The sequence below is a fragment of the Mixophyes fleayi genome, chromosome 4 (assembly GCF_038048845.1).
Source record: "Mixophyes fleayi isolate aMixFle1 chromosome 4, aMixFle1.hap1, whole genome shotgun sequence".
Taxonomy (NCBI): domain Eukaryota; kingdom Metazoa; phylum Chordata; class Amphibia; order Anura; family Limnodynastidae; genus Mixophyes; species Mixophyes fleayi.
The window spans coordinates 74,714,415-74,733,580 of NC_134405.1; the positions used below are offsets into that span (position 1 = coordinate 74,714,415).

General features: G+C 39.0%; 1 protein-coding gene across 2 annotated transcripts in view; it reads left to right on the plus strand.

Annotated features, from left to right (window-relative positions):
• UNC5D (unc-5 netrin receptor D) overlaps positions 1–19,166 on the plus strand; it is a 397,571-nt gene that overhangs the window by 294,608 nt on the left and 83,797 nt on the right. For both annotated transcript variants that reach the window (XM_075207473.1, XM_075207472.1), the window contains one exon: positions 13,471–13,656. In XM_075207473.1, the coding sequence (XP_075063574.1) occupies positions 13,471–13,656 (186 nt within the window). The remainder of the gene's footprint in view (positions 1–13,470; positions 13,657–19,166) is intronic.

Genomic DNA, 19,166 nt, shown 5'->3' on the forward strand with positions numbered 1-19,166 from the left:
CATAGCATAAAATCAAACATTTGCTTTTATATCTGACTTACACTGAAGCAATGAAAGCTTATTGCTGATTGGTTGCTATGGGTCCTTGGACAACTGCACCATGTTAGTAAATCATCATTTGCTATAGTGGTAATTCATTTTGCCTTTACTAAGCAAGCTTCAACTGCTGCAAATAGATGTAGTTATGAAAGTAATTATGATTATTATTTATCCTTACTAAATATTTGAGAACACCAAACGATTATTAAAAATAAAATAAAAGCCTTTTTTTTACATATTGTATAATTTACCATTAAAATCCTATAATCTTTTCACAAAAAAAACTATGCCTCTAAATTGGGTACAAGCGGTAATATAAATTGTGCGCTGCAAAGAATTGGAGGAACACATCATTATTCTAGTAAGAGAAAAACAAAAGCTTAATCCTATCACGATTAATCTGAAACCCAATTTGAACAAAGTAACTCTCGTAACAATTAGTTTAGCAACAAAAGAAGAATCTATCAACAATGGATGGTAATGAATTCTAGTTACAATTAATTCATAGACACAACACAACAAAGAAGTCAACGTGTTGGAAGGGAGGGATTTGTCTACACAATAAATGGGAATAGAACTCAGTAAATGTTACATTTTGTTGGATTATTACAGTGTAATTCAATATCATGTACAATTGGGGTTTTCTTGGTATATATTAAAAACTATTTAGATATATAAAAAACTTAAGCGGAGCTAGAGAGCTTCATTACCACCCACAGAGCCACGTTCTCCAGCACTTTCACTACTGCTGTCACCAACACATTGCATATTAGCCCTTTTTAAACTATTTTTTTCTAAGGAACCAGTTAGCTTTTGCACTGATCCCTACTTTTCTCCAGAATCACATGTTCTACCTGTCCCGATCTCTTCTATTATATTGGTAGAACTACACACATTAATGCACTTTCCATGTAAAGTGCACCTGGAAGGCACCTCATTAAAAGTATAGGTTGCTGTGTCTCTTTTCAGCCACTTCTGAATATGTGAAAAAAACAATTACTTCTGCAGGGAGAACAATGCTCTGCAGCTGCCCCCAAACGAGGAAATGGTTTCCTCTCCATCCCTTAAATCTCATTTAAATATTTTGTCCCACAAAACAAAATCTTGTCCCATATGGGTGTAAAACTAGGCACACTAGCTCATACTTGTCTACATTTTGGACTTCCACTACGGGATCTCCTTAGGGTAGCCTAATTTGCTGTAAGCTTGGGAGGAATCCCTGAAAATCAAGAGATTGAAGCATTCCCGGGACAGTGGGCAAGTAAGCACTAGTTATGAATTCCCCCAATCTAGCCAGAATCTCCTATCATAACATCGTAAAACAATACACCCATGCAGATGTTGCCATTTTGATGTGCAAATTTTTCTTGCATTAATTGATCCCTACCTTTTTGTTTCCTTTTTTTGTGATACAACTTCCTTCACATGCTCTCCATTCCCATGTAGCACCTATCCCATAGGGATATATCACTGGGAGGAAAATGGGGGCTGGAGTCAGCAGATGCAGACACATGTCTACACTGTTCACCCACTAGGGTTCAGTGCTCTATTCTCTAGAATGGAACTCCAATTGAATGCCATGCTATGTGATGAAAGTAGGGAAGGCCAGTGTCCTTCACATCATATCACCACTGAAATTTTGTGTGGCTGAGACACAGCACACAGCCAGCAGGCACAGCTGTAAGGAGCAAGACATTTTCTATGACTGCAGATTTCCAGATCATTCACCACTACCACCAATGTCCTAAGCATAGGTCCTTCTCATAGAAAAGTTCCAGAACTTTCATTCTGAGTGTAATCTTTTAAGAGTGAGGCGTATGTGTCAATAAAATAGTTACAAAAATAGTCTGCTTTAGTCAGGGCTGCCATCAGAAATAGTGGGGCCCAGTATAAATGAAAAAGGCCCTTCCCCCCCAAAACCATCCCAACCCTCCCCCACTCCCTTTTTTTTGTCCACAAACACATTTTTCTTCTCTTAAAAGGTTACCATGCTCCCCTCTCAGCTGCACATCCTACAAATGAGAGTGTTAACTGCTCCTTACATGCCATCAGACCTAACCACATGCCCCTCAGATCTCCCAACATTCCCCACAGACCATCCCAAGTGCCCCGTACATGTCCATCAGACCTCCCCACATGCCCTTTACAAACCCACCATATCTCTCCACTTGCCAGCCCCTCAGACTTCACCCTATACATAACAGTGATTGATGCCATTTTTTAAATGCTTGTTTCTCTATTTTTTTCTTACTAAGTTATATAAATATCAGAAGACTCAATGACTGATTCGACATATAACTAAAACGGTTTTTACTTAATGCTTATCATCAGAAAAATGTATTCAAATTCAGAGAAGAGCAAATAAATACATTAAAGTTTTTAAAAATACAGAATTCAGAAGAGAGAGGGCAACTGGTCAGGGAGATGGGGCTCAAAGTTTGAGGAGCTCTGATCAGAGTTGCCAACTCTGAAATAAAAAAAACAAACAAGCCCAAACCAATCCTAAAAAGCCCCCAAAAAAGCCCAACTTACAGGGGAACGTTTTTTTTCCTTTTCTATAACACTAATTTCTACACTGAATCTACATTTAGAAACCTTTATAAACACAAGAGGACACATTATGCAGCCTGTGGACTTAGAGAACGTCTCCAAGCCCAAAAACAGGCTACCCACGACAGTGAAAATAAAACCGAAACTTCACACAAAAAGAATAAGCGGAATTGGCAACTATGCCTCTGATCACTGTTGTGTGTGGTTGAGCTGCTGTGAGTTTTGTGGGTGGAGCTGATGTGAGTGGCATGGGCGGGGCTGCTGTCAGTAGTGTGGGTGGGACTGCTGTCAGTAGTGTGGGTAGGGCTGCTGTCAGAGGTGTGGGTGGGGCTGATGTAAGTGGCATGGGCGGGGCTGCTGTCAGAGGTGTGGGCGGGGCTGCTGTCAGTAGTGTGGGCGGAGCTGCTGTCAGTGGTGTGGGCGGAGCTGCTGTCAGTAGTGTGAATGGAGCTGCTGTCAGTAGTGTGAATGGAGCTGATGTGAGTGGCATGGGCGGAGCTGCTGTCAGAAGTGTGGGTGGAGCTGCTGTGAGTAGCATGGGCGGGGCTGCTGTCAGTAGTGTGGGTGGAGTTGCTGTCAGTGGTGTGAGCGGAGCTGCTGTCAGTAGTGTGGGTGGGGCTGCTGTCAGTGGTGTGGGTGGGGCTGCTGTCAGTGGTGTGAGCGGAGCTGCTGTTAGTGGTGTGGGCGGAGCTGCTGTCAGTAGTGTGAATGGAGCTGCTTTGAGTGGCATGGGCGGGGCTGCTGTCAGTGGTGTGAGCGGAGCTGCTGTCAGTAGTGTGAATGGAGCTGATATGAGTGGCATGGGCGGGGCTGCTGTCAGTGGTGTGGGCGGATCTGCTGTCAGTAGTGTGGGTGGGGCTGCTGTCAGTAGTGTGGGTGGAGCTGCTGTCAGTGGTGTGAGCGGAGCTGATGTTAGTGGTGTGGGCGGAGCTGCTGTCAGTAGTGTGGGTGGAGCTGCTGTCAGTGGTGTGGGTGGAGCTGCTGTCAGTAGTATGGGCCGAGCTGCTGTCAGTAGTGTGGGTGGAGCTGCTGTCAGTGGTGTGGGTGGAGCTGCTGTCAGTAGTGTGGGTGGAGCTGCTGTCAGTAGTGTGGGTGGAGCTGCTGTCAGTGGTGTGGGTGGAGCTGCTGTCAGTAGTATGGGCCGAGCTGCTGTCAGTAGTGCGGACAGAGCTGCTGTGAGTGTTGTGAGAGGAACGGATTTCCCAATGTGCAGACTGGCAGTTAGAGAACACAGAAGGGAAGATAATACGTCATTGAGGGTGGTGGTCCCCCTGTTGAGTATGGGCCCCCTAGTGACTACAGGTCCATTACACAAGTACTCCCTGTATCCTCCTGATGGCAGTCGTGGCTTAAGTATACGGTTTATTTATTCGTCCAGAACAGAGAAAGAGGTCGTTGGCTTATAAGGGTACCTGTGTGTTTTCGTATATGTATAATTGTTGTACAATCAATAAAAACTGTTGTTAACAAAAACAAAGGGTACCTGTCCTGCAGTTTTAAAATAATCTAACATTAAAGTACCAGTAAATCACCAAATTTACATTGTCAGATGTGAGCCAAGAAGGAAAAATATATTGTTCAATGTTAACCTGACATTCCACTGTAACACTATTAAAAGTTAAATTATTACCCCTCCAAGAAATTACAGCATATCTCTCAACTGTCCCAATTTAGATGGCCTGATCTGAGGTGATCGGGACTTATGTCCCTATTCCAGGACCGCTGAGACATAACATCCTGAATGCCATGTCCACACAGCATTGCTGGGTGTTTTTATGGTAGGTGAAGCTCTTCAGAAGCACTGTGCATAACCCAAAATTATGTGTTCATGCTCCCAAGTAGCATGTCCCCGCCCCAATCTCATACATGCGGATTGTCCCACTTGGTGCTGACAGCTGAAGCCAGAGGTGGTACCCGGGGCAGGGAGGTGGGGAGGAGGGAACCGGGGCCCCCAACTCTCTGCATTTGCCATGCAGCTGGCCCCATTATCTTCATTGGCCCCGGTGCACTGCATCTGCTGCACCAATGGTAGGTCCGCCAATGGCTGAAGCCCCTCCCTCATCTTTAGCGCAGTTTGCTGATAGTATCTGATACAGGTCTAAAACTGAAACTACAATGATCTGAGTGGTTGTGAATCATCAGTCCTGCCCATGTGTTTGTGTATATGACTGTATGAAGTTATCCATGTCCTTGGCAGCTATGAAAAGTCATGTGTATTAATGTGACAAATGCACAGTGCAAACATATAAAATAACACATGAAATACACAACAAAATTTAACATATATTTAGTTATATTCTGTTTGTTCAAATACCTGATGTGTGTAGATCACATGCATGCTTTAACAATAATATGGTAGCATACATTAGGCAACTTCTAAGCAATTTTATGTTGAAGCAAAGCTATTCTGTCAGTCAGGGAAGAGAAAGGTGCAATTTTCTGTGTTGACACAGTATAGCAATTAGACAAGAACAATCCTTGCTCCTGTGCTTAGCATAATGTGGCCAAGTGGCATTTAAATCATAGAAAAAAAGTTTGAGAAAATTGCTGTTTTATGACCAGCTTTTACCTAGATGTAATTAATATAAATTGCCTTTTATTGTTGTGCTTTCCCACTTTGATCATCGGCATACAACAGTGTAGTGTGCGTGGGTGGAGTACCACATTTTATGATTTCTTTCTTTATAGTTTGCAGCATTTTCATATTTGCTTCCCAGGATTGTGTTACTGGAGGGCCATTTACTTTCATGCTGCTTCTTGGTACATCCAGGTTATATCTCTATGCAGTATAGATTGCATACTGCTCTGTATTATCGTGTCAACACTTTTACTGCATCAAAAGTTATTTTCAATGAACTGCCCGTCAAACAAGAAAGATAAAGAGTCTTTAGTGAGCAGTATTCAATTGAGTGATCTTCGCTCTTTTGGTGAGACTAAACTATGGTCGACTGTGTGTGAGTCAGCTTTAATGTATCACTACAATTAACATCACAGAAATATCACTATTTGTAAATTGCTAATTTGCTGTTAATTCAGTACAATGTTAACAAACTGGATAAACCTGGTGTAACATGTACACACAGGAAAGGATAAGGAGATAACACAGTTGTGAGAAACTACTTGTGACCTACACCCACATTTAGTTTCTATTTTGTTGGCTTTTCTCAATTTGAAGAGAGTGCAATTTGTTAGGAGCTGTTGACATTGAGAAGGCAATTTGTGTACACAATGTCCACAGCGATATATATTGCATTCTCATATGCTGTGTACTCATGAATTTATGTGACATTGTACCTTGATTTCACCGACTGAATTAGCTAAATTCTCATGAACATTATTTCAGTCAACAGGATGGCTGCCTCCCATGTCTATAGCAGAGTGCTGAGGTAAACTTTAAGAGGCCATATTGCCTTCTTTCACACAATAAATTAGAATTTGACCATTATGTCATTAATCAATGGAAACTAGAATGGCAGGAGGAATCTTTGAAACTATGAGAATGTCTTTTGAATCTGTCACATACCTCTTATTTGTATTCAGTGCCAGTATCGAATACTGAAGAAGTCAGTATAGGATAACAAAAGGCTTAAAGCTGCATTATCCCCTAAGTGGCAAAACCACTTTAAAATGGCTGCAGAAGGGGGGGAGGGACATGTTAGCAAGAGGACCAATCAGAAGTCATTTGGTTGCTCACAGTTGTTAACATTTACTTGGACATTCTGTAGATTCTGGCAATAATATTGAGTTATTGAGCAGTATGTCAGTGGAGAATGATAGGGAATTGCAGAACTTATGTATAATGGGGGGGGGGGTAAGGTACTATCAGCCAAAAGGACAAGTGCGTAGTAAGGATTAGGACAGATGGTGGCTGATTCCTCATAAGTGGAAAGCTGGGGCAAAACAATTTGAATAGGATTGTACCATATGTATGACAAGAAAAATGATGTCAATGTTACTAGTTGTAAACAAGTCTTGGACTACAGAGATATTCTTAAAATCCTCTTTGTCATTTTATGGTCAAGCAAAAAAAAAGTGAGAGCACGACTATCACAGCAACCTGAAAAATATTATACCCCTCCCCTCTTTCACGCGACTCAAAGACATAGTCACCTGTCCGTTCTGTGGTAAAAGCTAATTCTAAACAAGTAATAATTTGTTTTGGTTGAATTAGGTGACCTAGAATGAAATAGAGCTTGCAGGTAATGAGTGGATCTGGTTATCCGGAGAGCCCTCACTGATCAGGGCTGCCGAGAGGGGTGGAGCAGGTACAAAGCACTGACTGTGTTATGGGAAGAGCCACCAAGCTGGTGTGGACATGGCTGCCTTGGTGGCTATAGAATGGCCCCCAAGAAGTTTCTGTACCGTGCACGAAATTCCTCTTGGCTGCCCTGACACTGATGTGTCTTATCGTCCGAGCAGGAGATCCTCTCTCTAGCTTAGACAGGTCTTGTTTGGGTTGTCTAACTTCTCATTCTCAATGATTTTGCCTACACTTTGGCATATGCTGGCAAGCTTCATAATTCCATGTTACACTAGAAAAGTCAATTCTTCCCACATGTAATTGTAGCATTAGTTTGTTCAACAGAGCATGAAGATTTTAGCTGTACAAAATATGTTCTCAGACATTGAGCACAGTTCACCACGCTGAGCTTTTTTTTAGAAACAAGATAGAATATTTTATTTCTAAAATTTGCTCTTTTTTTAAAAAACACATTTTTGAGCTGGAAATATGAATATAACATCTTTTAAGAGCTTTCCAATAAATTGCTACCAGATCCGGTTATTCATTACATTGTGTTTTAGTGCTGTGCTAACAAGTTATCCAAAGAGCGGAGAGATTCATCTCTCATCAGATACAAGTGGATACTGTAAATGAGTTAATTTTAATCAATTATGTTTTCTAATGTACTAAACAGAATCTTTCATTTGATGCTTGTGCACATCTTAAATTATCTTCAGGTGCGTTCGGCAAGTATAATCACATTTAATAGAAACTTTCACATTCAGTTAATATAAATTAACTAAATGTTTTGTAACATCTTCAGCAGTCGACTGAAACAAAACACAGAACAGTCCCTATAATTTGGGTGAGATAAATCTGATGTTTTCAGTAGAATATGTTTAATCTTCACCTACGTACTTATGACAAGTTACCTAAGACAAACAGCCTCTCGTATGTTGTTATTTTTGTTTTTCATTGCTCAAAATGTATTATAGTTGAAACAATTTTTTGGAGACTGTGAGCCATTGTCAGCTGTGTAAAACCTGCTGATACTTCCAGGGGCAAGTTTTGGATTTTTACTGGGAGAAGGGTGCTCATATTTAGGACCTTATATAGAGTCGGACGCAAAGTCCGTTTAAGAAGTGTAGGAGTGGGAGTGTGCTGCAGCTCGGTAGGGTATTACGAGTGGCAAGCAACCCCAGTTGCGGCCCACTCTTAATACCCTATCGAGCTGCAAGCAGTTCCTGCAGCTAGCTGACGCTAATTCCTGCCGCACAGCTTTAGCCCTGTTTTGACGTGTGTTGCGTCTGCGCCTCACTGCGACTAGGATGTATTTACATGATCACACCTTCACAATTCTGCGTTCCTCCCATTCTCTCATAGTGAGTCGCAAGCTGTCGCAAGTGTTAATTGCGTCCATGATGCAGGCGGATTTGGTGCTTTCTGCACATGCGTGGTAGTGTTTTTTTGTTGGATGCGCCTAAAACGGACTTTGCGTCCGACTCTAAATTAGTTCCTTAATGTATAATTAAATTAATTCATAATTCAGATATTTACACATTACACATTATACTTTAAATATTTGTTTTTTTAGAGAGGGGTTCCAGACATGTTATCCATGTCACCAATTATTGCCTCTTTTTTCTACTTGTATACTATGGAAGAAGGATCTGGTATTTAAAACAACCTGCAACTAGTGTGAATGCCTAAATAAAGTTCCTGTATTGTTAGTCAAGGACATGGCTATAGCCAAAAGCAACATTTTGGAGCCACACCAATTATCTGACACCTTCCCAGTTCCTGCTAGAATTTCCTAAACTGGAAGGAGCTTTGGGCAACTGGTATCTATGGAGGGGTATGCAATTAAATAGTTACCAATGAATCCAAAGGGTGCCAACCCCAAATGTCAATCATAACGGCTTTTAACACAGCCTCCTCCTTGTCTTCCTCCATGGCCAATTATGCATTATCACTCCTAAATGTAATCTTTAATTATAATATAATCCTTAACTGCTTCCCACATTTACAGAGATTGTGGACTTAGTGTGCAGATGTGACACATATCATTCAGGGAAATGATCTTTTCAGTACATACAAGTGATGAAAAGGTATGGTATTATTAAAGATCCTTTGGATTATTCATAGTGTGTGTACTCAGCAAGGAGAGATAGGGGGAAATATGTTTTAACTGCTTGATAATATACTTTACTCTGTTTAGGATGTATCATTCAAGACTATAAATGTATGCTGTATGTGTAAGTTAAACACCATATAGTATTTAAAGTCTACTTGTTACCTACACATTGTGTTGTGTCAATATTCATGAGAATGTTTCCTATCAGTTGTAGTCAGATGCACCTAATAACCTGGTCACTCAGGCCCTGATTCATTAAGGAACTTAAGCAAGAAAACTTACTTAAATTCTTGCCTAAGTTTTCTGGACAAAACCATGTTGCAATGCAAGGGGTGTAAATTAGTTTATTATTTTGCACATTAGATAAATACTGGCTGTTTTTTCATGTAGCACACAAATATCAACTTAAAATTTCAGTGTACAAATAAGCTTTCAAGTATTTGTGTGCTACATGAAGAAACAGCCAATGTTTAACTTATGTGCAAAATAGAAAACTAATTTCCTTAATGGATCAGGCCCAAAGTCATTGTAGCTTTCCAGGTATGTTCTTCTTATACAGCAATTATAATGGAATGGATTTAATGGAAAGTGCCCAGAATGTCATGTAATGTTTTATTATATTGTAAACACTTTGTCCAATAGCTAATTTCAAATAAATTCACTATACTGAAGCAAATGTCCCAAGCATGTTAGTAACATTTATTTATATAGTGCCAGCATATGCCGTAGCGCTTTAGAATTGGGAACAAACACAGTAATAAAACAAGACTGGGTATTACAGACATACAAAGAAATAAGAGGGCTACATAGTGCATATTGGTCCAGACAGATTGCAAGGATAAAAAGTGCTAAGCGGGCGATATGATCCAGTCACAACAATGTTGGTCAGGCCGTCAGAGAGCTGTCTGAATATTGAAAGAACACATATAAGTCTTAAGTGAACCGTTAGAGGAGTGGTAATAGGGTAGACTAGAGGGGGTGGTTGAGGAGTTTGATAATCTTGCCTGAAGAGGTGGGTTTTCAGGTTTAAAATGGGTTGGCACACAAGAGACTAGTCAGACATTAATCGAGTTGGTACAAAAGTGAGTAGTTATGCGCAAGCCTAAAGAGTACACAAGCAGCCAATTGGAGGTAAGCCATCTTGGCACACAAGCTGGTAGTCATTAGTATAGCAGAGCAGTAGACAGGGGTGTAATCTATAATCCAAGAGGAACAGGTCTAGGTAAAGGGAGCTGAGCAAACAAAATATTCAAGCAAAGGATTCAATCAAGGAATGCCAACTTATAGATCCAAACAGAAAATAGGATCCAAGATGGAATCTTCTGGTGCAGTACTAGCCATCTTTAACAAGGGCAACTTTAAGGGCAAGTTCAATAATACGTTTAGGCATAGTATTGACCTCTGGTGGCCAGAGGTGAAATTGTCGTAGACTATTCCTAATACAATGTAATATTCTATTAATTATTCATTTAGTTAATTATTGAATTGAATAAATTATTCATTACGGTCTGAGCTTTTCTTGAATTATATATATGGTGTTTAGTGACTGGATGAGATAACGTTTAATACAGAAACACTTGTACTGTAGGTCACATAAATGTAAATTCTGCTAAACTGGATGAATGCAATGGAATGGGAATATGAATCATTACCACATGTACACAGCCAGTATTGCATAAATGAAATAAAGTTACTTTTAATGCAAATGAGTGGTCAATCAACTACATGTCTGATCATGTACAAGATAAAACCTCACATCCTCACATATATGTGCAGGTTTATATATTAATACATCAACATGTTGTTCTGAATTAAATTAGATATATTTAATATCTTACTTTGCAGATATAATAAATCTATATAGCAAAAAACAGAAAAATACCCCTGATATGGCGCCAATATAATACCAATAAATATAAATGGGATAGTGGGAAAACAACTGAATAATAATGATCTCCCAATGTTATATTAGACAGAAGACAAGCTGCTGCATAAACCAAGTGGCTGCATAAACGAATGCAGCGCTCAAATCTAACTATCTCCCAATATGGGCTAATGGAGCATAAATAGCAGATCACGAGTGGTCAAATATATAAAATAGTATTTAATGTCACAGTAAAATCATACATATATTACCTATTGATGCTTAAGTGGTGGTGATAGGGGGAAAGATGTACAGAAACTACGTCACAGTGCACTGTGACATAGGATGATATAACAATTCATGGACTATAAAAAACCATGTAAAATGGTGCTCATGAGTCTAAAATATTAGAGCCACAACGCTAATATTGGAAATATGTATAACAGCTGTGTACCCTGTAGCTGATATTGTGGTCAAAAAATGTTAAGAATTGAGCATTGCTCTGCAAATTCCTCCCAGAAAGAAATGCTGATTATTGCTGTAGTTATTAGTCCACATATAATAATAAACTTCTTCCGATGAATAATAATATCTATATGGCCATATGTATAGCTCTGTACGGAGTAAAGATGATCTGAAGCCTCAGCTTCCAGTTGGCTTTATAGTATTAATTCACCATGAAAAGTGTATTCCACTTCATACCCCATAGATGGAGAAAGACACATAAATGAGTAAGATATATTATAGTACTCACTGTCGCTGATTGGAAATGAGATGCGTCGTTCTACACACCCGTTAATTTATACCATTAGAGAATCATCTCCTTAGGATCACTGTGTGTCCGATGGTTATAGATTGGAGTCCCACTCCTTCATGATGCAGACTGGAATCGTGGGTGAATAATAGTGCAGCTGTTATACATTATTTCCAATAGTAGCGTTGTGGTTCTAATATTTTAGACTCATGAGCACCATTTTACATGTTTTTTTATAGTCCATGAATTGTTATATCATCCTATGTCACAGTGCACTTAGGAGTATAAATCTTTCTGTGTATATGTTGTATGTCCCAATGAACAGTAAAATGTAAAAGTGGACTGGAGTAGACATTAAAATGTGGGCTGATAGGTAAGTGGAATTGTGGCCCACTATTTTAGCATGACCAATGGTAATCTTGACCCACCATGGTTGGAAACCAGTGTGGCTCTGTTCCCCTAGAGACCGGTTAAATTAACCTAAGTGGTACGTTGATGTTTAGTAAATTCTAAAACAGCTTTTACAATGTAAATGTTGTTCATTATTGCAATAATCATTTTCATGTTTTAGACTAGTTAACTTCAGAGCTAGGGTATGAAAAATGGGGGCCCTGGAACAAAAGTAATATGGGGCTCAAAACATTTACTGGAGACAATATAGAACTTGGAACTAAGAAAATTCTGGTTCATATAGGATTATTAAGCTCAGAGCACTTACACCTTCTCTGTGCAAATGCCCTTGAAACTTAACATATTATGCAGCCAAATGAAAAATACAGATGAATACAAGGTGCCTCTATGTGAGTAAGAATGGCAAAGAAGTAAACACTGCTGTAGCTTGGCTGATATAAGTTATTGTTTTTGTAGATGTATTTGTATAGTTGCAGCTTAAGTGGTGTCTGCTCTTGTGTCTTATGTCAGATTTCTATGATAAAACATAGTATTTATACATCAAGGAAACTGTTTAAAAGCAAACTTCACACACTTCAATGTTCACTCAATATACAATATAACATTGTAATAATAATATAATAATTGCCTTTAAAACAATCCTGCGACTACACTGTTTGGCACTTTTAATGCTTGAGATTATATAATGTGATCCATTGATGAACACTTGCTATATATGACATCTTCTTCCTATTGAGGCCACATTGGTTTTCTGTAGTCTAACACTAAAAAGCATTAGGCCTGATTCATTAAGGAACTTATGCAAGAAATTGAGTACGTTTTCTTACCTAAGTTTTCTGGACAAAACCATGTTGCAATACAAAGGGTGCTACATGAAAAAACGGGTTGGGTACGCTTGACCGATGAGGAAAAATCGGACATCGACAAGCCCTACAAATAAAATCCGAATCTCTGCAACACTGATTGGAAAATAGACTTACCTTGAAGCCGACGTTGGAGATCTCCGATTGGATCACCATGCTGACAGCAAGTTATTCCAATTGGAGAAGTGTTCGGCACTGCAGCTTGACGTCATCACAACGTCTGTCAATAGAAATTTAAAGTGGCAATGTGGGGACCCCCTAAGGTTAAATGTTTAAACACTTAACCTGACATTGCCGCTTTAAATTTCTATTGGATATTCTATAGGAGCGGTTCAAGACAGTGTGATGATTGGATTACCCAGTGTTTATAACACTGCTGGCTTCACCCCTCCAACCTGTTTACATTCACAGATGTCCTTCTAATGCCTTTAACGTATATTTTCTGAATAATAGAGAGAAGGGTTGTTTTAGTTAAGTTACATGTCTTCTCTTGACTCAAACACTGCACTATAGTACAAAAGTTTATTTTAGACATTAAACCACAGGTCTGTTGATTTTGTTGAACAATTTATAATAAGTAACTTGCCTTGTCCCCCCCCTCCCCCTCCCCCTCCTTCTTTAATTTCTGTACAGGCGCTGAGAGTGCTAGTGACATTGCACTGTACTCTGGTCTGGGAGCTGCCGTCATCGCCGTGGCCGTGCTGGTGGTGGGAATTACGTTGTATAGAAGGAGCCAGAGCGAGTATGGCGTGGATGTTATTGATTCGTCTGCCCTGACAGGAGGCTTTCAGACTTTCAATTTTAAAACAGTCCGACAAGGTTAGTCTACTGTGACCTTGGTTTCCTTTTCCCCCTAATAAACCTAACTTGCGGGTCGCTCAACTTGAAACTTTTCCAAGAGAGTAGGACAGCTTTATTCACAGTCAGGGGAGTAAGAGTTTGTTCAAGTTTATTCCACATCTTGTTTAGTGAGCAAACTGTATCTATTAAGCTGTCCTATTCTACATCTGCCAAACATCTTCTCTCCAGTAAAAATTATTTCTGGAGATACACACTTTACATAATTTAGAGTGATTTTACACCACCACGTGACTATAGTTCATTGGATTAAACATGCCCTCCTGCAACGTTTTCTAAAAATATATCCAATCCTAAGGCCACTATTACAAAAACAAATTGACATTCATTGTACAAAAAGCCTTTGAGGTGGCATAAAGCGTTATAGCCATCATGCCATTTCCCCATGCTATGCACTCAGTTTAGTGGATGTAGGTCAAAGTTTACAATAATGAAATCATATTAGTCACAGTGTCCTGTTTATTCAGAATGCAATGATAGCTAATATAAATGAAGAACAATTTGAAGATGATGAAGTTATATTTAATGATGTGAGTGGGAGTCCAAATAAGGAAGCAAGGAGTGCTTCTACGTGACCTTTATACAAATGCACCCTAAGCGTAGGGGAAGTGGCAGTGCATTTAATAAGGAGAAACTTTTATTGAACATTTCAGTCTGAATGTGGCAGAGTACAAAACAAGAGCAATAGAGCTAATTAATGCACAGTAATTATTAATTAGCTGCTCAGCCATCATGTCATCCATTGTTTTGCTGTGTGGTTTAGGGCTATAAATTTCTCTAAAACTGGTCTGTATGAGAGGTATGAAAAACAATCCCTTTCTGTGCTAAACATAAATATCTGCAACCTGATCTCATCATGTACAAGATCAAGCAGTTATAGGGGAAGTCTAGTTTTAGACAGACCCCAATTTGCAGAAAATAGGAAGCGTATCTCTACCCTAGGACTCCTGTTCCATTGTGCCTGAAGTTGGATGTTAAACTCATTGTGAGCTTGCAACACAGAACATTCAGCCCATCTAGACCGAGAACAATCAGCCCATCCAGACTGAGAACATTCAGCCCATCCAGACCGAGAACATTCAGCCCATCCAGACCGAGAACATTCAGCCCATCTAGACTGAGAACATATAGTCCATTCAGACCGAGAACATTCAGCCCATGCAGGCCTAGAGCATTCAACCCATCCAGGCCTCACATAGATGAATAGAAGCACTCTGGACTGGGTAGACTTCCTCCTCCAACTCTGCAAGAACACAGAGTGATCAGCTCCTGTCTTGAGGTAATTGACAGGGGGGTCTCAGTGATTGACCCTCTGCCGTTGTCCAAGAGTGGAATTACCCCTGTCGCACCTGACTGATAAAAAACTGTCAGTGTTGCCCCATCTTTTTCTGAAAACAGGAATTTCCCACTTAGTACAAACATTGATACAAGAGGTATTCGTTTTATAGGCACCTCTGGTAGTAATAATATTAATAACACATTATCGTTTCTTGGTCTAGAATACTCTACCATTGGCAGTATGGGATCAAAAAGATAATTTTCCCTCATAAGGCAAATTAGACTATGCTTTGTAGTTTTTTAACCTTCGTTATATTTGATAGGCGTATGTCTTATTTTTCAACCTAAAGAGCAACCTTGTTAGAATTGTGCAGTTATTGTCATTATAGTGTGTTAGCCTTTTATCGACAAGATTACAATTTGCCGGTTTTACTGGTGTGATTGTGGTATATTACCCTTGTTGTGGTCCACAACGCCTCTAATCCTGAGTAATGATTATAACTGCTATGACAGGTTAAACAAATATATAGGTAGTTTGTTAATATGCTGCAGGGAATTAGAAAATGATAATACATTGCGACAGTTCCAATTTCATGGGGTATTATACTGAACTGTGAATGATTACATTTTCTCTGTAAAGTGCTGTGGAATATGTAGGTGCTATATAAAGAAAGGATAATAAATCAATAATATTGTAAATGCAATAAGTATTTTGTAGATTCCACAGCCAAGCATATGAAATGGTATCTCCCACTCATTAGTTAATGCAAATATGTTGAGGAATAGGCATCTTCGTGCAGGACAATGTATGCGCGTATGTTTTATTGAGCATTTCTAAATAAATAAAGTAGAAATAACCACTCCTAATAAATATATTTTCCCTTTAAGCAAGGTAGGTGCAATGTATTCACTTATTCACCAAGACATAGATTACATCAGTGTGGCTTAAAATTTTCAAAACTTTTTTGCCTTTTACACAATAAGCTCTGCAGATATTACATTATGCTTTTTATAACTCTTAAAGACCGGAGTTGGAATTAACAGAAGAACAAGGCACTCCTGGTCCAATTAAATATTTAAAAAATGATTTATTTAATTCATAGTAGTTGAAATCATTGGAACATCTTTGACTCAAAGATATTCCAATGATTTTAATTACTATGAATTAAATAAATTTTTTTTTTTTAATATTTAATTGGACCAGGAGTGCCTTGTTCTTCTGTTAATTCCAACTCCGGTCTATAAGACTTCTGGTTACTATGTGTTGGAAGAGCACCCTCTCAGTATGATAAAGTAAATATCTGGACTTGAATATAATTGAATACAGGTTGGTTCTATTCCTTGTACATTTACACAATTCAACTCATTATGCTTTTTATGCAAATATCTATATACTCTTTTAATTGTAAGGTCAAGTTTTCTGTTGTATGAATGAATGATTGAATTTGTTACCATAGTTAGGAATACTTACTTTTTCTGTTTAAGGAAAAATATGTATGGCTTGCATGAAATGTGCTCTAAACATGTGATATCCTCTAAAGCTCCATCGCCAAATTATTTTTTTCACCATAAGCAAATACAGTGTTTGTCTCCTGTAACCATTAAATAGGCAACTCCACTGTATCAGTGACAGTTACATGGCAGGCTGGGTATGCAAAATATGGCACAATCCAGTATTGAGACTGAATTCTAACTACAGACAGACTGTTTCGGCCTACTTGGAGCTCATCAGTTTATGTTTGAGATTAGGGATAGTGATCACTAGTGGCAAAATGCAGGAGTAATCCTTTTCAGAACACACTGAGCTGCAAATCTTTATATTACACTGCTGAGGTTCAAAGGAGGTGAAACTGTCTGTTTAGCACTTGCATGTGTTGCTATGATTAAGTCATCATCATCATCATCATCATCATCATCATCATCATCATCATCATCATCACTTCATTATTATTGTTTATTTTTGGGCACCACAGATTCCATTGCAATGGACAATACTATTACAGATATAGCATACATGAATATAGTAAATATAATAACAGACACATAAATACAATTGAGCATAATATAACACATACATGGCAATGGAGTCATGAGCTAGCAATTACAGCTAGCACGGATACAGGTATGACTTTCATGTGTGTGAGTCAACAACAGCAGAAGATTCAGGTTAATACAAGGTGGACAGGCATGAGACCTAGGGATTAGAGCCTGTAGACCCATCAAACAGTAAGTGACTCAGTGGTGTGCCCAGAGGTGAGTATTATAATGCAGTTGCTTGTTTGCTCGGGAGTCTTCACCTATAACATATGCAAAAAGGTACTTAAAAAATACCATGGAGTGGAAACAGATGTAGTAGGAGGGGTTCATAACCCTTTAAGTAGTATGCTTCTCCCTATTTAAAATGTCACTAAAGCAGTGGGCCTAATTTATTATGTACAAAACGGGGGAGGCACAGTGCAAAACTATGATTTGCACTGGTATATCTACATTTTTGGCAAAGCCCATGGGTTTGTGGAGAAAGCTAGCAGCATGATAGTTTTGGGGAGCAGTACAAAATTGAGATAAATAAATGGGTAAAGAGGGCACATTTTTATGGGTGTTCCTCGCTTTTACAAAAGGGTACACAGCCATCTTCCCTTTGCAATAAGACTTGAACTTTGCATTAGCTCTGAGAGAGTGGAGACTGGGTCTACAGTATAAATGGGACATATTTTGCATCCTCCAGTTGTACTTCATTGGAATAGTATTGCTAGGTGGACTTTGGCAATGTAAAATAAAGCTTCACTCATACAAAAATGCTATATGTAATAGAGACAGTCCCGATATCCCTCCTCTCTCAGGATTATTTTAAGCTAAACTGTGAAGCCCTTTAGGCATACCTTCCAACTTCTGTACTTAATGAATCGTCTTCATCATTTATATAGCTCCACCAATTCCACAGCACGATACAGAGAAAATTTGTCACTCATACGAGTCCCTGCCCCATTTGAGCTTACAGTCACACACACTAGGGTCAATTTGTTAGCAGCCAATTAACCTACCAGTATGTTTTTGGAATGTGGGAGGAAACCGGAGCACCCGGAGGAAACCCACGCAAACACGAGGAGAACATACAAACTCCACACAGATAAGGCCATGGTCAGGAATTGAACTCATGAACTGAGTGCTGTGAGACAGAAGGGCTAACCACTAAGCCACTGTGCTGCCCATGATCACCTAATCCAGGTCCCCCTCACTTCTCCCATACACATTTTTTCTGAACACTATCAAAATCCAGCAAACCTCAAACACATTACCTGTCTCCCCACTCTTCCAAACTTGTATCATAATATGCGTACACAATAGAGGGCATGGTATGCAACAATGGGGGCCTGGCTACATCCCAATGGGGGCATGGCCACACTCCTGGGGGCATGATTAACGCTTCTCACATGCATTGTTGAACAGTGGACAGGTCCTACTTCTAAAGATTGCTGATAGTCATGTCAAATCACAACTGTCCCACCTAAAACAGGACAGTTTGGGAGCATGTTTTAGGATTAAAATGCAAAACTTACATTTAATAAAGATTTTGGTTCTTTATAGGAAGGAAGTTGGTGTTTACTGTGACATTTATACATTTGCACAGTGCTCCTCTTCATATTTTGCCATCTCTCCAAGAGTACAAAAAGCTTTAGACTCATGATGCCAGATCATTTTTGTTGCTGAAATTCAGCAAAGTTAGGGAATTGCAACAAGGCTGAGCAATCCGCCTGGAAGATGTCTTTTTTTTTGTTTGGGTGAATTGTGAATTGTGCTAAACTGCTGTGTGCTAAAAATAAACTTTGTAAATGTAGAATAAGGATTTTAGCAAATAATTCCAAAAAAGTAATGAAGCGATTAATATTTAAGGGAAGTTACAAAAATAAGCGGTGAAAACATTAAAGCAAAACTGCTAAGTTAAAGTAGGTGCTGAAGATATTTAGCAAACTTATGTCACTTCAAAACGTGTAGTTGCTAAATTGTGCTAGGAGCATTTTGCTTTTGCATTGCTTTATTATTATAGCCTAAAGGTGTGTGAGTCTATGTTTGGTGTGAAGGTAGTAAATGAAATATTAATTATCGTCCATCTTGAATTGTAACAAAATACTTTTTTAAGCAACATTAATTACGAAAAAAAAATAAAAGCCGCAGAAAATATTTATTTATTAAAT